At 43.0% G+C, this 24,597-nt stretch overlaps 1 protein-coding gene across 1 annotated transcript in view; it reads right to left on the bottom strand.

The window, feature by feature from the left end:
- Positions 1-5,609: 5,609 nt before the first annotated feature.
- Positions 5,610-24,597, bottom strand: part of LOC125554837 — a 33,168-nt gene continuing 14,180 nt past the window's right edge. Inside the window, exons 2-3 of the mRNA XM_048718237.1 lie at positions 6,309-6,699; positions 5,610-6,209 (exon numbers count right to left, since the gene is read on the bottom strand). Of these exons, the coding sequence (XP_048574194.1) occupies positions 6,141-6,209; positions 6,309-6,699 (460 nt within the window). The 3' untranslated portion in view covers positions 5,610-6,140. The remainder of the gene's footprint in view (positions 6,210-6,308; positions 6,700-24,597) is intronic.

Raw genomic sequence — 24,597 nt, 5'->3', positions numbered from 1 at the left:
GCATAAGCGCCTCCTAAGCACTGCCTTTTTCCAACATAGTTAGATATGCTCAGTGCGCATGGTTAGTCCATAAATAGCATTGTCATCAATCATCAAACCATTAGAGAGAAATATGCCCTAACACCTATGCATCTTATGGATGAGTCGTTCTTACTGTGATATAAATTTGTTTGTTATTTTACTATGCATTTTAGAATTCTATTTTGCACATTAAGACGAGGCATCTATAATAACTTCGTTAATCTCAAAATATTGGGCCGACTCGTATCTTGAAGGTGCTAACAGGGTAGGGTGCCCTTATGTGCCTTGGTATGGATGAATGTATGTGCGTGTATGTTAGCATCTGTGATTGTACAGCGTGCATTTTTTTAGAATCTGCAACTGTTGTAGACATTTTTTTAATCTCAAATGACAAGATCAACTATTAGATCTTACATTCACAAATAAAAAATAATTTTACTGAAAATGTGTTAGGTTTTATGCATGACAAATCAAAGTTTTTATGGCAAGTTACATTGTCACGACATGACAATTCGCTTCAGCAAGCATGACAAAACCTTATTCTCAGTTTTTTTTGCCCTGATTTGTCATGCTTGTTGAAGGGAATTGCCATGCCGTGACAACGTAATTTTCCATAAAATATTTGATTTATCAAGCTTAAAAATCTGACGTTAGATTTTAAACATTCTCAATACAAAAGGACTCACATGTGTCTTTTCTTTACAACCATCGGATGAGTATCCAATGGCCAGTTTTCTTTTTAATCTACGGGCAGCTTTGTGGATCAACTAAGATTCTCTCGTTGGACAAATTCTTTCATCTAAATTCTTCCCAACGGTTGAATGGGTTATGGAGGCCGAGATTCATTGCACCTTTGGTTCTGTCAGCAGATCACATGCCAGAGCGTCCATCAAGCGGCGGTCGCCGCTCCACCCCCGAAGGAATCGCCTTTTCCCAGCGCCGCCGCGGTTAAGCCCGCCCGCGTCAGAACAAAACCACGCCGCGCGAATCCGTCGGTACGACTTGACACGCGACGCCGATTGATTTTGAGATTTGGAGGTCGCGTCGATCGTCTGCTGTCGCCGCTACGTGCGTCGATGCACCGATGCTTTGCTCCTTGATCTGGGGCCTGACGAGACGGGCGACAAATCTTCTGATCAGGAGCACGCAGTCCAATCCAACCCAATCCAGTCCGCACGGCCTGAGAACGACGCCGGGTCGACCGTCAAAACCGAGCTCATCCGGTCGTTCGTCGCTGGCATGAGGACACGTTCTCGGCGCTCTGCCAGAACTTAATCAGGAACGTACCATGTACAGATACATAGTATATATATATATATATATATATATTATATATATATATATATATATATATATATTATATATAGCACTACTAACATGCGTTGATCTTGCAACGTTTGAGACCAGCAAAAGCACACGCAAACAGCTCCATCACATTCGCATGTATCTTTCAGATAAACGGTGGACAGTTACCTGACGTCCCTGCATTATAGACGAAGAGCCAGTGCACAGCGAAATCGTCCGTGGATTTGTGGACTCCTGTGTGCTGCCGCAGTAGTCCCAAGCCGATCGAAGCGAAACAACAATCGGTCAGATCGATCGGTCGAAAGGGACGTCGCACTCGTTATCAGTTTATCATATCTGGCCACTGCTTTTCCTTGGTCCAAGAACAGTAGTGCGTACCTGGCTCAACCCCTGCTTCAGATCCCATGTGTGCAGGGCAGAGGCATGGGGCTAGCATTGTCTCGCTCAACTGGGCAGATAAGATGACAACTATTTCGAGCTCGTCCGACTTACGTGGGCGGGTGCTGCACGATGGGTTCTAAATTCGTCACTGCGGCCACGTTAGGGTCGAAAGGACGCTGTTATGCCTGCGGACTACACAGGGCTCTAGAACCTGAAAAGTTTATGCTCTTGAGCTCCAAGGTTTTGCTTCTATATGCTACCTGTCTATTGGTTGCTTTTTGGACCAACTATGTTGTAATTAAGCTCTTGAACGCCAAGGGCTTAAATGCCTTCATCTTTAAGCAGATTCGCCTAAATCTATTTCGGTGTGAGAAAGAAACTAAGGCAGAGCTGGAGTTGAGCCTCCGTAGGATCACTCTAAAAGATATCGACAATTTCAGTCCTTAGTACATAGTAATATTTTTTTTCGGAAAAGCTTCCAATCTATTGAATAGAAATCATGGCAGTACAAAGAACATTAGAAGAAAGAGAATTACATCCATGTTCGTCGACCACCTCTGGAGTGAGCCGAGGGCGCCGCCATCATAGTGCTGAGTAAATAGGCAGTTTTTCGATTAATTTAATCCAGAAAATAATCATGAGCTTGGTATTGACAAAATTAACGATATACCGATTACGAGCTAGATAAGCACGTACTACATAAACAGTAGGTACATCTACACATAATGCTATTACAACTAATACAAAAATAAATAAGAGTGGGATAAACGAGTTATACCCTCCAATAGGCCACACAGAAGCCGCGGCGGCAGCGGTGGCCGCAACGGCGTCCTCGGCGGCCTTCTTGTCGGCTTTGAGTTTCTCGGCGGCAGCCTTCTCGGCGTCGGTGGACATGATGACAATGAAGACAACGCGGACAATGCAGAGGAAGCGGACGAACGGCGGCGAGTAGTCGCGTAGGAGACGCATCCTAAAAATCTAATCGCCCCTCTTCCATACAGGATCCGGAGAGGCGGGGTTTCAGAGGCCTGCTCTTCCATCGACCGTGTACGTAGCGGACGGGATGGGATCACCGGCGGCAGTGGAACGACATGGGTGTGGAGGTAGATGTGATCTGATTCTCGTGGCGGCTAGGGTTGGTAGACATCTCACACATATATAGGCACATCCGGTGGAGAGACGTGGGCTGGACCCACGTCCGAGTCGGTAACAGCCCATGATCTGACGTCTCAGATCTGGTCCACCTGTCAAAGACTCTTTGTTCCTAGCCGACAAAAATAAGCGCATAGGTGTGAGCTAGGCTCGGCTCATTCTCACAACTCGCTGCGCGATGTGCTGCGGCATGACGAGGCGGGCGGCAGAGGAGGAGCGCACGGGGACCACTTCTCTTCTAAAGCTTCAATAGCATGTGAAAGACAATCCCCTATATGGAGGTCCAACTCCTCTCCAATTAGCGGTATGAGACTAAACTTTCCACCACATTCATTGCCATTTAAATCCACATGGGCCCTTAGAGATTTTTTGAAATTGTTAAATGGGCCCTATGCCCACCCTAATATTTCAACAACCTCCCACCAGATCTCAAGGGCCCATATTGTCCTTTGTTCCAAACACTGTTTGATATACCAGTGTTTCAGTGGAGACCTGTTAAGGTTGTGTAACGCCCTCGATGCGGCTATATCTCCCATGTGTCGAAGCACGACTTAGAGGCATAACCGCATTGAAAGCAATGTCGCAAGTGAGGTAATCTTTACACAACCCATGTAATACATAAGGGAAAGAGATACATAGTTGGCTTACAATCGCCACTTCACACAATACATGAATAAAGCATTTCATCATCCAGATACAATCAAGGTCCGACTACGGAACCAAAATAAAAGAAGACTACCCCAAAAGCTACACAGATCCCCGATCGTCCCAACTGGGCTCCACTACTGATCAACTGAAACGAAACAACACAATAAACGAGGTCTTCATCTAGCTTCTCCTTGAGCTTGGTTGCGTCACCTGCACGGTTTTATCGACACCTGCAAACTGGTTTTGGAAGTATCTGTGAGTCACGGGGACTCAGCAATCTCACACCCTCGCGATCAAGACTATTTAAGCTTATAGGAAGGGTAAATGTATGATGCGGAGCTGCAGCAAGCGACTAGCATATATGGTGGCTAAACATACGCAAATGAGAGCGAGAAGAGAAGGCAAAAGCACGGTCGAACAACTATGATCAAGAAGTGATCCTAGAACAACCTACGTCAAACATAACTCCAACACCGTGTTCACTTCCCGAACTCCGCCGAGAAGAGACCATCACAGCTACACACGCGGTTGATGTATTTTAATTAAAATAGACTTCAGGTTTTCTACAACCGGACATTAACAAATTCCCACCTGCCCATAACCGCGGGCACGGCTCTCGAAAGTTCAGATCCCTGCAGGGGTGTCCCAACTTAGCCCATCACAAGCTCTCACAGTCAACGAAGGATATTTCTTCTCCCAAGACAATCCGATCAGACTCGGCATCCCGGTTACATGACATCCTCGACAATGGTAAAACAAGTCCAGCAAGACCACCCGTTGTGCCGACAAATCCTGATAGGAGCTGCACATATCTCGTTCTCAGGGCACACCGGATGAGCAATACGTCGGGTGGGCCAGCCCAGAGTTGCCCCTGGTAGCTCCGGACATCGCTTAGTTTGGACCAACACTTAGACAAGCACTGGCCCGGGGGGGTTAAAATAAAAATGACCCTTGGGCTGGCCTAACCCAAGGGGAAAATAGGCTAGGTGGCGGATGATAAAACCAATGTTCGGCCTTGCTGGAGGAGTTTTATTCAAAGCGAACTGTCAAGGGGTTCCCATTATAACCCAACCGTGTAAGGAACGCAAAATCCAGGAACATAACACCGATATGACGGAAACTAGGGCGGCAAGAGTGGAACAAAACACCAGGCATAAGGCCGAGCCTTCCATCCTTTACCAAGTATATAGATGCATTAATTAAATAAGAGATATTGTGATATCCCAACAAATAGCCATGTTCCAAACATGGAACAAGCTCCAATCTTCACCTGCAACTAACAACGCTATAAGAGGGGCTGAGCAAAGCGGTAACATAGCCAAACAAGGGTTTGCTAGGACAAGGTGGGTTAGCGGCTTGGCTTAACAATATGGGAGGCATGATAAGCAAGTGGTAGGTATCGCAGCATAGGCATAGCAAAAGAGCGAGCAACTAGCAAGCAAAGATAGAAGTGATTTCGAGGGTATGACCATCTTGCCTGAGATCCCGCAAGGAAGAAGAACGAGTCCATGAAGACAAACGGACGTAGTCGAACGAATCCTCAAAATACGACGTTATCAGAACCAACCCGAAGAAGCAACACCGGAAAGGAGCAAACAACATAGTAAACAACCAACACATGAACATGGCATGATGCACAACCAAGTATGATGCATTTCCGGTTTAATGAGGCATGGCATGGCAATATGCACAAACAATCCTACAAATTAAGTGGAGCTCAATATGCAACAAGTTGCATGTTGACGGAACACCACATGACTTATTTAGTTCTCTCCCGTTTATGTACTCAACAACATTAAATGTTTGTTAGCATGGCAAGGGGTGAAGCAAATGAAAACTACCTATCTAGTCAAGTTTAAATGAGGCCGGAGACAATGAACAACCATTCCGGAAAATCCTCATATGCATATATTAGGTTTGGTACTGTTCTGCCCTAAACACAATTTTAGAGTTGTTAAACATGCAAACCAATGTCACCATGTTAATCTAGACATTTTTCCACCCCATTTACATATAAAGTTTATTAAATTTGGAGCTACGGTTATTAAGTTATGGAATAAATCATTTTAGCATGGCAATAGGCAAAATTTAAACAAACAACATTTTAAACATTTCAAACATAGATGAAAGTTGGATATTATGAATCTAGACAAAATTCTAAGCAAGTTTCATACATAATTTATTTTAAACCGATGCACATTTTGAGAGTTATTATATGCATGAATAGCAGGGGGTTTTCTACAAAACTGCTATCCTGTGGAAATAAGACAAATTCGCATAACTAAAAAAACAGAAACAAGCCGAAACAAGACTGGACCAACAGTGCACAAGGGGCTTGCTCACTTTGGGCCCAGAGGAAAAGATGGGACGGCTGGGCCTTGGCGTGGCACAGGGGAGCGGCGCAGGGGAGCGGCTGGGCCGGCTCGCGCAGGGTGGAGGTCAACGCTCGCGGTTCCCTCGCTCGCTCGACCAGGAGCAGAGGAGGCAGATGCTAGCGACGCGAGCGGGGGGCTGTCTCCGGCCTGTGCCCACCGGATCCTGCGACGACGGGTGCGGGGACGATGAACTGGGCGCGGGGAGACAGATCCGGGAACGGGGCGGACGCCGGGGTGCGGATCGGGTGGCGGCGAGGATCAACTCCGAGGAGGTGTTGCGCAGAGAAGGCGGCGGCTTGCAGGGAACTCCCATGGTGGCTTGGTTACCTGTTGAGACACACACAGAGAGAGAGCATTGAGAGGGAGATGAATATAGAGGGAGGAGGAAGAACGAGGGAAGGAGGCAGAGGAGTTGCGGCATGGTACAGTCGGGCTCCAGCGGTTGGCCATGGTGGCGTTTGGCGACGGGAGGTTCGGGCTTAGTACTACGAGCGAAGAAAAAAGAGCGGGTGCTGGGACCTTCGATGGCTGCTGCTTCTCGCGGCAGCACCCGAGGCAAGCCCCTCGAACACGAGCAGAAGGGAGGAGCAGTGGCGCTGGTGCAAGCTTTGAGGCTAGCGAGGCGTTCGTCTCCTCGAACGCGACGAGGAGGAGGTGGCGCCTGAGGTCGAAGACGACAGGAAGAGGCCTGGCTCCATGGGGTTTGAGGACGCTTCTTGAGAGGTGGAGTGTTGGATCGGTGGTGGTTGGCCGATGGGGATCTGGGAGGATCCCAAGGAAGAAAAGACCAGAGGAGCGGCGGCGGCTAGGAGGATCCCTAGAAATTAGGGATTGGTCCGATGATTGCACTGCTATTTATAGTAGGTGGGTGTGGGTTAGATTAGGGGATAACTCGTCCCTTTGATCAAAATCAGACGGTCAGGAAAAATAGGCTAGGGAGCCCAAATAAGAAAACGGTGACGTTTGGTAGATGTTTGGGGATGTTCCGGACCCATCGGTCACGACTGCTCGGGTCGGGTCCGGGACAGTTTTCGGACGCGTGCGCGAGGAGGTCCGCGGCTTGATGAGAGAGCTTACATTGGGTCTGGCAGTAGGTAGTGGACTGTGTAGACGTTCTAGAGCTGAGAGAAGAGAAGAGAGAGATCCGACGACTATTCTGGAGACCGAAAACGTCCGACGTTAGACCGGCTCTAATGCCGCTATAGTTTAACGGTTGAGGCGTCAAACAGACTCCGAATGCGATGAAACTTGGCAGGCGGTCTACTGACAACAAAACAACACCGCACGCCAACTTTCAACCCTTTCTGAGAACATTTTCCACCCACTTATAAAATAATATTTCGGAGGTGCCGGGGGCGCGTGCAAGTGTGTCTGGGCTCAGAACGGACAAGGGAAGGAACGAGGAGACCGGGACGGATGCAAGTTTTGAAAACATGATGACGCAATGCACATGATGACATGATAAGATGCAACACGCAAGCAAATGACATGACAACATCAGCGAATAACTGGAAGACACCTGGCACATCGGTCTCGGGGCGTTACAACACTCCACCACTACGAGAGGATCTCCCGAGATCTAGAATGGCACCGGAGGGAAAACGGAAGAGAAAGAGAAGAGGTAAAACTAAGTTGCTTCTTTGACCAATGAGTGAAACCAAGGAACCTTGCGAGGTTAAGAAAGCACTCCGTTAAGAAAGAGGAATAAGAAAGAACCGATTCGGTAACACTTCGGGTGAAAAGAGATGAAAGACTTGATAAAATGAAAGAGCTTGAGCAAGGGGACACAACACTCCGGTTAAATGGATAAAACAAGAAAAGAACATGATCTTGACAAAACAAGAAGATGGGTTGAAGAGAGCAACAATACAATGCCTCCGGAACAAAAGTGAGAATGGACTGGAATGAACGAAGGGAAACAAGATCTTAAGAGAGCACGCTTACAACAAATGCTAGAACGGAGTTGTTGGAAAGCCAACAACGAAAAGAATAAGCTTGATATGGTATTATGGAATACATCTCAAAATTATGCGGTGACAACCTGCCACTCACGGTAAAAAAGTTGGATTGATATGAACAAGAAGACGAGAAACTCATCTCACCGGGAGGATAATGAAGAACTCGGTTCATTTATGAGCACCACAAATAGCGATGAACCTTAGGGAAAGCTTTAGGTGAAATATAACCCAAGATAACTCCAATGACGAGATTGATGGATTTAAATAACTCATTCTTGACAACATGTGACTCATGAGACATGAACTCAAATTATCAAAAATGACAAAATACCACCTCTATTGATACGGAAGGAAGAATTGCACTCTGGATTGCAAGATGAAGAATACTTGAGCTCCTCTAAAAAGAATGTTGATGAACACTTCGAGAAGGAATTTAATCCTTTAAGAACCATCATGTAGAGTCTCCATGAAGAACTCCGGTAACAAAAGCATAACGAGAAGAGAGAGTAGTTGAAAACACAAAGTGAAACCTTGCAAAGATTAAATGAAGCTTTGCGACGAGATAAAGTGGAAACTTGGAACTCCGGAAAAGAAAAGATGAAACAAGAGAAACCGAGAATTTTATGAGCCTCCAGAATAAGGAATTAATCACTTGGATGAAGCAAGAATAAGAATTACGTTAAGCGTATCCTTCACCAATTTAAATTGATGACAAGCAACAGATCGCATACAACTTATTCTCGTAGAAAGGATTTAGATAGATATAGCGCAAACTTAATGGACCACCGGTAGGATTGAAACAATGAATGAATTGATACAATAATAAAGGAAGAGAAATCTTTAACGAACCACCGTAAGAATTGAAAACGATTGAAGAAAAGATAAAGAAGCACCGGGAAGAATTAGCAAATGAACGAAGATGCTTGAGAGAATTTAGAAACAAGATAATGAAGAGATCTTGAGCTAATTAACGAATACTTGAGCGATACACCGGTAAGATTTGGAGAATGATCACTGAAAGCTGGAATGAATAATTCTGAGATGATGGCATCCGGATAATCAAACTGAAAAATACTCCTGAATTGTTCCGGATGGTAAAAAGAATTCTCACAATCGAAAACAATTATGAGAGGATGGCCTTGAACTAGAACCACGAATCTCTGAGAGAACGGTTAAGATATGGAGGTAAAACACTTCTTCGGTCTTCAAACGCAGAGAATGATGATGAGAAACACCACCATGAATTGTAGAGGCACTCCGGAAGAATCAAAAGCGAAGAGATTGAGCCAACGATGAAAAGAATTTAACCGATCTTGGAGAAAGGCATTTGACTGATGATAAATCATTCTTACGTCAAACTTGGAAAGATTTGGGAATAGCTCCGGGAAAATAGAGGAGTCAGGTAAGATCCTGGAAAAAGACCTGTGGGTTAGGGCCCACTCAAAAGAAACACCGTTGAACAATTTAAAAGAGAGAATGCATCGGTAAGATTTAAATGGCTTGACTGAGATAACAACCCCGAAATAGCTTGAATGGATCTTGAATGACAAGACGAGCCTTCTGAGATATCTTCAGCACTCCGGAACAAATGAATGGCGAGAAGTGGATGATTAAGAGGTGCACCGACACGAGAAAACATTTGAAACAAGGAAAAGAATATGATGAACAAAGTTTGACTTGAACACACCGGAGAAGAAAAAGAACGCATAATGATGAACTTGAGGCTCCATTAGGATCTTCATGAGAATCACCGGATAAGAACATAGAAAGAAAAGAATGAAGAGACTTCACACGAATAAAATGGATACTTGATTAAGAAATCTGAGTCCTTGAAGAAAAAAAGGGGGGGGGGGGGGGGGGAAAATAAAGGCAACTTGGAGACGGATGAAACAAACACCGTTGACGAAAACTGAGTTGATCTTGCCGATGTTGAAAATGATCGGATCCACTTGAAGAGAAACACGCCGGTAGAAAAAGATTGACATGACAATCTCGATTATCATGAAGGATTGGTATCCGCATAGAAATATGAGAACAACATTTGGGGAAGGTATGGAATCAACATTTGACTTCGAAGCAACTCGAATACCACAACTCAAAACAAAACAAAGGATTGGCTTGTAGAATAAGCCAAAACAAACATATGATAGAGATTTCGTCCAAAGTTTTCGTGGTGGGGCCTACACGGGCTCGATTGTACAGCACCATCATGTACAAGGCAGTGCACATGACATACGAAGCGTCCCTGAGTCAGCATAGCCAAGGACTCTTTAAGACACAACGAGACCACTGTAAAACCAACCATGGATAGGCGGACCACTAGACATCGAACCCCAATTTCATATCATACATCTGTCGGAAAGATATCCTAGGAGCTACTTGAATTCCCACTTATAAACTCCCGAAATTTTCCTGTTATGCAATCAGGTGTTGGGGATACAGGGGAAGCATAATATCTCACCCAAAACTAGCAAATCCTACATCCAGTTGTATCCATCCTTCAACACATAACCAAGAAACCTTCGGAAATCGTTTACCTCAACCTTCGAAAAGCGTCCGTTATACAAGTTATGGCAATACTCCCGAACTCCCGCCCCAATAATGGGTGGCGTCGAGGTTATCTCACCAACAACTACATAAAAGAGATTTTCGATGTCGGCGAAACTCAGGTATTCCAGAACTGCAACGATAAAATTGTGACGACAACACCTCAGAGCTCAACTCCCCGGGACACTGCCACAACCCCTAAATGTCAGGAGGCACCAAGAACAATGTTCTCGTCACAAAACCATCAGAACGATTCCAAGATACCCGCATGATCCTAAATTTTTTTAGTGAAATTTGAGAAGAGAAGAGTCAAAACTCTATGTCAGGATGCCTGACCAGAGCGACGAAGGGACTGAGGAGTAAAAAGAAGTCATACTCTCCGATATATATAATCCTAAATGACTCAAAACATTTTTCTAGACTCAACAACGCCAGCGATTCGATCAAGCAGGGAGGCTCCTAAAGTCGGGGAAGGCTCTGATTACCAACTTGTAACGCCCTCGATGCGGCTATATCTCCCACGTGTCGAAGCACGACTTAGAGGCATAACCGCATTGAAAGCAATGTCGCAAGTGAGGTAATCTTTACACAACCCATGTAATACATAAGGGAAAGAGATACATAGTTGGCTTACAGTCGCCACTTCACACAATACATGAATAAAGCATTACATCATCCAGATACAATCAAGGTCCGACTACAGAACCAAAATAAAAGAAGACTACCCCAAAAGCTACACAGATCCCCGATCGTCCCAACTGGGCTCCACTACTGATCAACTGAAATGAAACAACACAATAAACGAGGTCTTCATCGAGCTTCTCCTTGAGCTCGGTTGCGTCACCTGCACGGTTTCATCGGCACCTGCAAACTGGTTTTGGAAGTATATGTGAGTCATGGGGACTCAGCAATCTCACACCCTCGCGATCAAGACTATTTAAGCTTATAGGAAGGGTAAAGGTATGATGCGGAGCTGCAGCAAGCGACTAGCATATATTGTGGCTAAACATACGCAAATGAGAGCGAGAAGAGAAGGCAAAAGCATGGTCGAACAACTATGATCAAGAAGTGATCCTAGAACAACCTACGTCAAACATAACTCCAACACCGTGTTCACTTCCCGGACTTCCCACTTATAAAATAATATTTCGGAGGTGCCGCGGGCGCGTGCAAGTGTGTCTGGGCTCAGAACGGACAACGGAAGGAACGAGGAGACCGGGACGGATGCAAGTTTTGAGAACATGATGATGCAATGTACATGATGACATGATAAGATGCAACACGCAAGCAAATGACATGACAACGTCAGCGAATAACTGGAAAACACCTGGCACATCGGTCTCGGGGCGTTATAGGTTGAGCTCCACCTAGAGCAAGTAGCTACACTCTTTTACAACTGAACAATGGACTATGCATTGAATTGTCTGTTTGGCGTAAAGAAACTTCACCACATGTCTTACTAGTATTAGATTGTCGAAGGCTGACCCCTCGGGTGGAGCATATTAGTTACTCCTGGCCTATTCATGAGCTTACTAGAGATCACCCCAATCTCATAGACTGTGACCAGCAGTCGGGCTCATATAGGTGTGTTCCTCCAACGATCGCTCTGTAGGATAGCATCTTGCTTATATGAGCTTTGAAACACATTAAGACAGTAGTCAACCTACCATACAGTTTCCGAGAGTATTGCATCTCCAGCGGAGTGGGTTAGTAAAGTAACTCATCGGTTTACCACTGGCTTGTTTTCCTGGGTCCTACGTCATGGGATCTCCAATCACATAGGTTGGGTTACCACCATGGCAATTGATACGTCCCGAACGTATCTACTTTTCCAAACACTTTTGCTCTTGTTTTGGACTGTAATTTGCATGCTTTGAATGGGACTAACTCGGACTAACGTTGTTTTCAGCAAAATTGCCATGGTGTTATTTTTGTGCAGAAATAAAAGTTCTTGGATTGGGATGAAAATTTACGAAGAATATTTTCAGAATATATAAATATACTGGCAAAAAGAATTGCGAGAGGGGGACACCCAGGCATCACAAGCTTTGTTCTGGTTCTCTATTAAAAGGAGGCCTTAATATCCCTTGGTTTCTTTACAGACCCCGCTGCCATGGGAGGGTAGGACAAAAGATGTCATGCAAGTTCTTATTATAAGCACGTATGACTATATATGGAATACATGCCTACATTACATTGATGAATTGGAGATATTGTGTATCGCTCTAGGTTGTGACTGTTATATGATGAATGTCATCCAACACAAATATCCATCACTGATCCAATGCATACGCTTTTCATACATTGATCTTTGCTAAGTTACTTTCATTGCTGATGCTGTTACAATCACTATAAAACTGCTACTGCTACTATTACTGTTACTATTGCTATTGTTACCACTGCTATCAAACTATCATATTACTGTGCTACTACTCACCTTGCTGCAGATATTTACTTCTCCAGGTGTGGTTGAGTTGAATCTCAACTGTTAATACTCGCAAATATTCATTGGCTCCCCTTGTGGAATCAATAAATTTGGGTTGAATACTCTACCCCCGAAAACTGATGGGATCCCCTATACTTGTGGGTTATCAGCAGCTCATGTGGGTCTCATGCCCATCTCCTTCTATGTATTATCTATCACAACACACGATAACCCTTCAGTAAAGGGATTTTCCAAATTCTTAGCCGTTTGGGTATAATCTAGCGCTATCACTCTCGAGTTCCTTAATTTTTTGACAGTGTTAATCTTATTCTTATGTACTCATTGGACTTCATGTTGTCCTTTGTGAAGGAAATATGCCCTAGAGGCAATAATATAGTTGTTATTTATATTTCCTTATATCATGATAAATGTGTATTATTCATGCTAGAATTGTATTAACAGGAAACTTGATACATGTGTGAATACATAGACAAAACAAAGTGTCCCTAGTTTGCCTCTACTTGACTAGCTCGTTAATCAAAGATGGTTAAGTTTCCTAACCATAGACATGTGTTGTCATTTGATGAACGTGATCACATCATTAGAGAATGATGTGATGGACAAGACCCATCCACTAGCTTAGCATAATAATCGTTAAGTTTTATTGCTATTGCTTTCTTCATGACTTATATATATTCCTCTAACTATGAGATTATGCAACTCCCGAATACCGGAGGAACACCTTGTGTGCTATCAAACGTCACAACGTAACTGGGTGATTATAAAGATGCTCTACAAGTGTCTCCAAAGGTGTTTGTTGGGTTGGCATAGATCAAGATTAGGATTTGTAACTCCGAGTATCGGAGAGGTATCTCTGGGCCCTCTCGGTAATGCACATCACTATAAGCCTTGCAAGAAATGTGACTAATGAGTTAGTTACGGGATGATGCATTACAGAATGAGTAAAGAGACTTCCGGTAACGATATTAAACTAGGTATGAGGATACCGACGATCGAATCTCAGGCAAGTAACATACCGATGACAAAGGGAATAACGTATGTTGTTATTGCGGTTTGACCAATAAAGATCTTCGTAGAATATGTAGGAACCAATATGAGCATCCAGGTTCCGCTATTGGTTATTGACTGGAGATATGTCTTGGTCATGTCTACATAGTTCTCGAACCCGTAGGATCTGCACGCTTAATGTTCGATGACGATTTGTATTATGAGTTATGTGTTTTGGTGACCGAAGTTTGTTTGGAGTCCCGGATGAGATCACGGACATGACGAGGAGTCTCGAAATGGTCGAGAGGTAAATATTGATATATTGGACAATGATATTCGGACAATGGAATGGTTCCGGATCATTTCGGGTATTCTTCGGAGTACCGGGAGGTTGCCAGAACCCCCCAGGGGAAGTCATGGCCCTCAAGGGCCACGGGAGAGAGGGGACAGCCCACAAGGGGTGGCTGCGCCCCCCCGATAGGAGTCCGAATAGGACTAGGGGAGGTGGCAGCGCCCCCCTTTTCCTTTCCTACTCCCTCTCCCTTTCCCCCTTTTCCACTCCGGAGAAGGAAGGGGGAATCCTACTAGGACTAGGAGTCCTAGTAGGACTCCCCCATGGCACGCCCCCTCTAGGCCAGCCGCCTCGTCCCCTCCTCCTTTATATATGAGGGCAGGGGCACCTCATTGCACATCTATTGTTCTCTTAGCCATGTGTGGTGCCCCCCTCCATAGTTTACTCCTCCAGTCATAGAGTCGTAGTGCTTAGACGAAGCCCTGCTTGGATCACATCACCGTCACCGTCACCACGCCGTCGTGCTGACGAAACTCTCCCTCGACCCTCTACTGGATCAAGAGTTCGAGGGACGTCATCGAGAAGAACGTGTGCTGAACTCGGAGGTGCCGTACATTCGTTACTAGATCAGTTGGGTCGTGAAGACGTTCGACTACATCAACCGCGTTAACCTAGCTAACGCTTCCGCTTTTGGTCTACTAGGGTACGTGGAAACACTCTCCCCGTCTCATTGCTATGCATCTCCTAGATAGATCTTGCGTGATCGTAGGATTTTTTTTTGAAATTGCATGCTATGTTCCCCAATAGTGGCATCCGAGCTAGGTCTATGCGTAGATGATATGCACGAGTATAACACAAAGAGTTGTGGGCGATAATAGTCATACTGCTTACCACCAATGTCTTATTTTGATTCGGCGGTAGTGTTGTATGAAGCGGCCCGGACCAACCTTACATGACCACGTTCATGAGACCGGTTCCACCGACAGACATGCAACTTGTTTTGCATAAAGGTGGCTGGCGATTGTCTGTTTCTCCAACATTAGTTGAATCGAATTTGACGATGCCCAGTCCTTGTTGAAGGTTAAAACAGCACACTTGACAAAAAATGTTGTGGTTTTGATGCGTATAGGTAAGAATGGTTCTTGCTAGAAGCCCGTAGCAGCCACGTAAAACTTGCAACAACAAAGTAGAGGACGTCTAACTTGTTTGTAAGGCATGTTGTGATGTGATATGGTCAAGACATGATGAGATATAAATTTTTGTATGAGATGATCATGTTTTGTAGAAGTTATCGGCAACTGGCAGGAGCCTTATGGTTGTCACTTTATTGTATGAAATGCAATCGCCATGTAATTGCTTTACTTTATCACTAAGCGGTAGCGATACTCATAGAAGCAATAGTTGGCGAGACGACCACGACGCTACGATGAAGATAAAGGTGTCAAGCCGGTGACGATGGAGATCATGACGGTGCTTAGGAGATGGAGATCAAAGGCACAAGATGGTGATGGCCATATCATGTCACATATTTTGATTGCATGTGATGTTTATCTTTTATGCATCTTATTTTTTTAGTACGGTGGTAGCATTATAAGATGATCCCTCACTAAATTTCAAGGTATAAGTGTGCTCCCTGAGTATGCACCGTTGCTATAGTTTGTGAAGGAAATATGCCCTAGAGGCAATAATAAAGTTGTTAATTATATTTCCTTATATCATGATAAATGTTTATTATTCATCTTAGAATTGTATTAACCGGAAACTTAGTACATGTGTGGATACATAGACAAATAGAGTGTCCCTAGTATGCCTCTACTTGACTAGCTCGTTAATAAAAGATTGTTAAGTTTCCTAGCCATGGACATGTGTTGTCATTTGATGAACGGGATCACATCATTATAGAATGATGTGATGGACTACACCCATCCGTTAGCTTAGCACTATGATCGTTTAGTTTATTGCTATTGCTTTCTTCATGACTTAAACATGTTCCTATGACTATGAGATTATGCAACTCCCAAATGCCGGAGGAACCCCTTGTGTGCTATCAAACGTCACAACGTAACTGGGTGATTATAAAGATGCTCTACAGGTGTCTCCGATGGTGTTTGTTGAGTTGGCATAGATCAAGATTTGGATTTGTCACTCCGTCCATCGGAGAGGTATCTCTAGGCCCTCTCGGTAATGCACATCACTATGAGCCTTGCAAGCAATGTGACTAATGAGTTAGTCACGGGATGATGCATTACGTAACGAGTAAAGAGACTTGTCGGTGACGAGATTGAACTACGTATGATGATACCGACAATCGAATCTCGAGCAAGTAACATACCGATGACAAAGGGAACAACGCATGTTGTTATGCGGTTTGACCGATAAAGATCTTTGTCGAATATGTAAGAACCAATATGAGCATCCAGGTTCCGCTATTGGTTATTGACCGGAGATGAGTCTCGTTCATGTCTGCATAGTTCTCGAACCCATAGGGTCCGCACGCTTAATGTTTGATGACGATATGTATTATGAGTTATGAGATTTGATGTACCGAAGGTTGTTCGAAGTCCCGGATGTGATCACGGACATGACGAGGAGTCTCAAAATGGCCGAGACATAAATATTCGTATATTGGAAGGCTACATTTGGACACCAGAATGGTTCAGGTCGTTTCAGATAAGTTTCAGAGTACCGGCGGTTACTGGAACCCCTCTGGGAAGTTATTGGGCCTCATGGGCCTAATGGTGGAAGAGAGGAGGCACTCCAAGGTGTGGCGGATGCCCCCTAGACCAAACCGAATTGGACTAAGGCTAGGGGGCCACCCCCCTTTCCTTCTCTTCTTCCTCTCCTTCCTTCTTCTCCTACTTGGACTAGGAAAGGGGGAAACCTACTCCTACTAGGAGTAGGATTCCCCCCCTTAGGCGTGCCCCTTGTGGCCGGCCCTCCTCCTCCTCCCCTCCTTTATATACGGGGGAGGGGGGCACCCCGTAGACACACAAGTTGATCTTTAGCCATGTGCGGTGCCCCCCTCCACAGTTTTACACCTCGGTCATATTGTCGTAGTGCTTAGGCGAAGCCCTACGTCGGTAACTTCATTATCACCGTCAACACGCCATCGTGCTGACGGAACTCACCCTCGGCCTTAGCTGGATCAAGAGTACGAGGGACGTCACCGAGCTGAACGTGTGCAGATCACGGAGGCGCGGTGCGTTTGGTACTTGATCGGTTGGATCACGAAGACAGTCGACTACATCAACCATGTTACTTAACGCTTTCACTTTCGGTCTATGAGGGTACGTAGACACACTCTCCCCTCTCGTTGCTATGCATCTCCTAGATAGGTCTTGCGTGATGTAGGAATTTTTTTGAAATACTGCGTTCCCCAACAGTGGCATCAGAGCCAGGTCTATGCGTAGATGTTATATGCACGAGTAGAACACAAAGAGTTGTGGGCGATAATAGTCATACTGCTTACCAGCATGTCATACTTTGATTCGGCAGTATTGTTGGATGAAGCGGCCCAGCCCGACATTACATGACCGCTTTCATGATACTGGTTCTACCGCCGTGCTTCACACACAGGTGGCTAGTGGGTGTCTGTTTCTCCAGCTTTAGTTGAATCGAGTGTGACTACGCCCGGTCCTTGTTGAAGGTTAAAACAACACACTTGACGAAAAATCGTTGTGGTTTTTGATGCATAGGTAAGAACGGTTATTGCTAAGCCCGTAGCAGCCACGTAAAACTTGCAACAACAAAGTAGAGGACATCTAGCTTGTTTTTGCAGGGCAAGTTGTGATGTGATATGCTCAAGACATGATTATATAAATTGTTGTATGAGATGATCATGTTTTGTAACAAAGTTATCGGCAACTGGCAGGAGCCATATAGTTGTCGCTTTATTGTATGAAATACAATCGCCATGTAATTGCTTTACTTTATCACTAAGCGGTAACGATAGTCGTAGAAGCAATAGTTGGCGAGACGACAACGATGCTACGATGGAGATCAAGGTGTCAAGCCAGTTTCGATGGTGATCAGGACGATGCTTTGGAGATGGATATCAAAGGCACAAGATGATGATGGCCATATCATATCACTTATATTGATTACATGTGATGTTTATCTTTTATGCGTCTTATTTTGTTAGTACAGCGGTAGCATTATAAGATGATCTCTTACTAAATTTCAAGGTATAAGTGTTTTCCCTGAGTATGCACCGTTGCGACAGTTCGTCGTGCCGAGACACCACATGATGATCGGGTGTGATAAGCTCTACGTTCACATACAACGAGTGCAAGCTAGTTTTGCACAAGCAAAATACTCAGGTTAAACTTAACGAGCCTAGCATATGCAGATATGGCCTCGGAACACTGAGACCGAAAGGTCGAGCGTGAATTATATAGTAGATATGATCAACATAGTGATGTTCACCATTGAAAACTTCTCCATCTCACGTGATGATCGGACATGGTTTAGTTGATATGGATCACGTGATCATTTAGATGACTAGAGGGATGTCTATATAAGTGGGAGTTCTTAAGTAATATGATTAATTGAACTTAATTTATCATGAACTTAGTACCTGATAGTATTTTGCATGTCTATGTTGTTGTAGATAAATGGCCTGTGCTTCTGTTCCTTTGAATTTTAATGTGTTCCTAGAGAAAGCTAGGTTGAAAGATGATGGTAGCAACTACACGGACTGGGTCCGTAACTTGAGGATTATCCTCATTGCTGATACGTCTCCAACGTATCTATAATTTTTGATTGCTCCATGCTATATTATCTACTGTTTTGGACAATATTGGACTTTATTTTCCACTTTTATATTATTTTTGGGACTAACCTATTAACCGGAGGCCCAGCCCAGAATTGCTGTTTTTTTGCCTATTTAAATGTTTCGAAGAAACGGAATATCAAACGAAGTCCAAACGAAATAAAATCTTCGGGAACGTGATTTTCTCACCGAACGTGATCCAGGAGACTTGGACCCTGCTCCAAGGAACAAAAGAGGCGGTCACGAGGGTGGGGGCGCCCCCCCTAGGGCGCGCCCCCTGCCTCGTGGGCCCCTCGTTGCTCCTCCGGCGTACTTCTTCCTCCTATATATACACACGTACCCCCAAACGATTAGAACAGGATCCAAAAACCTAATTCCACCGCCGCAACTTTCTGTATCCACGAGATCCCATCTTGGGGCCTGTTCCGGAGCTCCGCCGGAAGAGGGCCGTCATCATGGAGGGCTTCTACATCATCCTAGCCCCTCCGATGAAGTGTGAGTAGTTTACCTCAGACCTTCGGGTCCATAGTTAGTACATAGATGGCTTCTTCTCTCTTTTTGGATCTCAATACAAAGTTCTCCCCCTCTCTTGTGGAGATCTATTCGATGTAATCTTCTTTTTGTGGTGTGTTTGTTTAAACCGATGAATTGTGCGTTTATGATCAAGTCTATCTATGAATAATATTTGAATCTTCTCTGAATTATTTTTTGTATGATTGGTTATCTTTGCAAGTCTCTTCGAATTATCCATTTGGTTTGGCCAACTAGATTGGTAGTTCTTGCCATGGGAGAAGTGCTTAGCTTTGGGTTCGATCTTGCGGTGTCCTTACCCAGTGACAGAAGGGGCAGCAAGGCATGTATTGTATCGTTGCCATCGAGGATAACAAGATGGGGTTTATTTCATATTGCATGAATTTATCTCTCTACATCATGTCATCTTGCTTAAGGCGTTACTCTGTTTTTAACTTAATACTCTAGATGCATGCTGGATAGCGGTCGATGAGTGGAGTAATAGTAGTAGATGCAGAATCGTTTTGATCTACTTGTCACGGACGTGATGCCTATATACATGATCATGCCTAGATATTCTCATAACTATGCTCAGTTCTGTCAATTGCTCAACAGTAATTTGTTCACCCACCGTAGAATACTAATGCTCTTGAGAGAAGCCACTTGTGAAACCTATGGCCCCGGGGTCTATTCTCATCATATCAATCTCCATTACTTTGATCTTGCCTTGCTTTTTTACTTTGCCTTTACTTTTTACTTTGCATCTTTATACCAAAAATACCAAAAATATTATATCTATCAGATCTCACTCTCGTAAGAGACCGTGAAGGGCTTGACAACCCCTAATCGCGTTGGTTGCGAGTAGCTATCGCTTCATGCAGGTACGAGGGACTTGAGCGTGGGCTCCTACTGGATTGATACCTTGGTTCTCAAAAACTAAGGGAAATACTTACGCTACTCTGCTCCATCATCCCTTCCTCTTCGGGGAAAACCAACGCAAGCTCAAGACGTAGCTAGAAGGATTTCTGGCGCCGTTGACGGGGAGTCTACGCGAAAAGTCAACATACCAAGTGCCCATCACAATCCCTATCTCTCGCATTACATTATTTGCCATTTGCCTCTCGTTTTCCTCTCCCCCCCAATTCACCCTTGCCATTTTATTCGCCCTCTCTCTCCCTATCCTCCCTCTCTATTTGCCTCTTTTACCCCGTTTGCTTTTGTTTGCTTGTGTGTTAGATTGCTTGTTTGTCGCGATGGCTCAAGATACTACTAAATTGTGTGACTTCACAAATACCAACAATAATGATTTCCTTAGCACTCCGATTGCTCCTCTTACCGATGCTGAATCTTGTGAAATTAATACTGCTTTGTTGAATCTTGTTATGAAAGATCAATTCGCCGGCCTTCCTAGTGAAGATGCCGCTACTCATCTAAATAGCTTCGTTGATTTATGTGATATGCAAAAGAAAAAAGATGTCAATAATGATGTCGTTAAATTGAAGCTATTTCCTTTTTCGCTTAGAGATCGTGCTAAAGCTTGGTTTTCGTCTTTGCCTAAGAATAGTATTGATTCATGGAACAAGTGCAAAGATTCTTTTATCTCTAAGTATTTTCCTCCTGCTAAGATCATCTCTCTTAGAAACGATATTATGAACTTTAAACAACTTGATCATGAACATGTTGCACAAGCTTGGGAGAGAATGAAATTAATGATACGTGATTGCCCTAATCATGGTTTGAATTTGTGGATGATCATACAATTTTTTTATGCCGGATTGAATTTTGCTTCTAGAAATCTTTTAGATTTGGCCGCGGGAGGCACTTTTATGGAAATCACTCTAGGAGATGCTACTAAACTCCTTGATAATATTATGGTTAATTATTCTCAATGGCATACTGAAAGATCTTCTAATAAAAAAGTGCATGCGATAGAAGAAATTAATGTGTTGAGTGGAAAGATGGATGAACTTATGAAATTATTTGCTACTAAGAGTGTTTCTTATGATCCTAATGATATGCCTTTGTCTACTTTGATTGAGAATAACAATGAATCTATGGATGTGAATTTTGTTGGTAGGAATAATTTTGGTAACAACGCATATAGAGGGGATTTTAATCCTAGGTCATATCCTAATAATCCTTCTAATAATTATGGTAATTCCTACAACAACTCTTATGGAAATTATAATAAGATGCACTCTGAATTTGAGAATAGTGTTAAAGAGTTTATGAATTCACAAAAGAATTTTAATGCTTTGCTTGAGGAGAAATTGCTTAAAGTTGATGATTTGGCTAGAAACGTTGATAGAATTTCTCTTGAGGTTGATTCTTTAAAGCTTAGATCTATTCCTCCTAAGCATGATATCAATGAGTCTCTCAAAGCCATGAGAATTTCCATTAATGAGTGCAAGGAAAGAACCGCTAGGATGCGTGCTTCCAAAGATGCCTTTATTAAAGCGTGTTCTTCCAATACCTATCAAAATCAAGATGAAGATCTAAAAGTTATTGATGTGTCTCCTATTAAATCTTTATTTTTCAATATCAATCTTGATGAAACTGAATATGATCTTCCTTTACCTAGAAGGCGTTCTAAAAATTCGGAGTATTTAGATCTTAATGATGAAATTGATGAAAGTGGGATTGAAAGAAATAAAAATGTAGATGTTGCTAAACCCACTATATTGGATTTCAAGGAATTTAATTATGAAAGTTGCTCTTTAATTGATTGTATTTCCTTGTTGCAATCCTTCTAAATTCTCCACATGCTTATATTCAAAATAAAGCCTTCACCGAACATATTGTTGATGCCTTGATGCAATCTTATGAAGAAAAACTTGAGTTGAAAGTTTCTATCCCTAGAAAACTCTATGATGAGTGGGAACCAACTATTAAAATTAAAATTAAAGATCATGAATTTTATGCTTTGTGTGATTTGGGTGCTAGTGTCTCTACTATTCCCAAGACTTTGTGTGATTTACTAGATTTCCGTAATTTTGATGATTGCTCTCTAAACTTGCATATTGCGGATTCCACTATTAAGAAACCTATGGGAAGGATTAATGATGTTCTTATTGTTGCAAATAGGAATTATGTGCCCGCAGATTTCATTGTTCTTGATATAGATTGCAATCCTTCTTGCCCTATTATTCTTGGTAGACCTTTCCTTGGAACGGTTGGTGCGATTATTGATATGAAGGAAGGGAATATTAGATTTCAATTTCCATTAAAAAGGGCATGGAAAACTTTCCAAGAAATAAAATAAAATTACCATATGAAACTATCATGAGAGCCACGTATGGATTACCTACCAAAGATGGCAATACCTAGATCTATCCTCGCTTTTATGCCTACCTAGGGGCGTTAAACGATAGCGCTTGTTGGGAGGCAACCCAATTTTATTTTTATTCCTTGCCTTTTCTCCTGTTTAGTAATAAATAAATTATTTAGCCTCTGTTTTAGTTGTGTTTTTTTGTGTTTAATTAGTGTTTGTGCCAAGTAGAACCGTTGGGAAGACTTGGGGAAAGTCTTGTTGAACTTGCTGTAAAAACAGAAACTTTAGCGCTCACGAGAACTGCTGTCATTTTTATTTGAAGAGTGATATTTAGTTAATTATGTTTTAATATGATTAATAGATAAATTCCTCACGTCCAGCAATTTATTTTAGAATTTTTGGGGTTCCAGATCTTGCGCTAGCTACAGATTAATACAGACTGTTCTGTTTTTGACAGATTCTGTTTTTTCGTGTGTTGTTTGCTTATTTTGATGAATCTATGGCTAGTAAAATAGTTTATAATCCATAGATAAGTTGGAATACAGTAGGTTTAACACCAATATAAATAAATAATGAGTTCATTACAGTACCTTGAAGTGGTCTTTTGTTTTCTTTCGCTAACGGAGCTCACGAGTTTTCTATTTTGAGTTTTGTGTTGTGAAGTTTTCAAGTTTTGGGTGAATTCTTTTGATGGATCATGGAACAAGGAGTGTCAAGAGACTAAGGTTGGGGATTCCCATGGCACCCCCAAGATAATCAAAGGACACCAAAAAGTCAAAGTTTGGGGATGCCCCGGAAGGCATCCCCTCTTTCGTCCACTTCCATCGGTAATTTACTTGGAGCTATATTTTTATTCACCAACATGATATGTGTGTTGCTTGGAGCGTCTTGTATTATTTGTGTCTTTGTGTCTTAGTATGCCACAATCATCCTTGCTGTACACACCTTTTGAGAGAGCCATACATGAATTAAAATTTGATAGAATACTCTATGTGCTTCACTTATATCTTTTGAGCTAAGTAGTTTTGCTCTATGTGCTTCACTTATATCTTTTGAGCATAGTAATTTTGCTCTATGTGCTTCACTTAGATCTTTTAGAGCATGGTGGTGGATTCGTTTTAAAGAAACTATTGATCTCTCATGCTTCACTTAAATTATTTTGAGAGTCTCTTAATAGCATGGTAATTTGCTTAATAATAATATGCTTGGTATTCAAGATTTGTGAAACTTTCTTTTGAGTGTGTTGAATACTAAGAAAAGATTGAAGCATGATAATTGTTTTGAGATATGGAGGTGATAATATTAAAGTCATGCTAGTTGAGTAGTTGTGAATTTAAAGAATACTTGTGTTAAAGTTTGTGATTCCCGTAGCATGCACGTATGGTGAACCGTTATGTAACGAAGTCGGAGCATGATTTGTTTATTGATTGTCTTCCTTATGAGTGGCGGTCGGGGACGAGCGATGGTCTTTTCCTACCAATCTATCCCCCTAGGAGCATGCACGTAATACTTTGCTTTGATAACTTCTAGATTTTTGCAATAAGTATATGAGTTCTTTATGACTAATGTTGAGTCCATGGATTATACGCACTCTCACCCTTCTACCTTTGCTAGCCTCTCTAATACCGCGCACCTTTCGCCGGTGTCATACACCTACCATATACCTTCCTCAAAACAGCCACCATACCTACCTATTATGGCATTTCCATAGCCATTCTGAGATATATTGTCATGCAACTTTCCACCATCTAGTTCATCATGACACATTCATCATTGTCATATTGCTTAGCATGATCATGTAGTTGACATAAGTATTTGTGGCAAAACTACCGTTCATAATTTCTTCATACTTGTCACTCTTGATTCATTGCATATCCCGGTACACCGCCGGAGGCATCCATATAGAGTCCTACTTTGTTCTAGAATCGAGTTG

Source organism: Triticum urartu, chromosome 4 (assembly GCF_003073215.2).
Source record: "Triticum urartu cultivar G1812 chromosome 4, Tu2.1, whole genome shotgun sequence".
Taxonomy (NCBI): Eukaryota; Viridiplantae; Streptophyta; class Magnoliopsida; order Poales; family Poaceae; genus Triticum; species Triticum urartu.
Note: the sequence above shows the minus strand (reverse complement) of the source record. Positions and strands in the feature narration are given on the sequence as shown.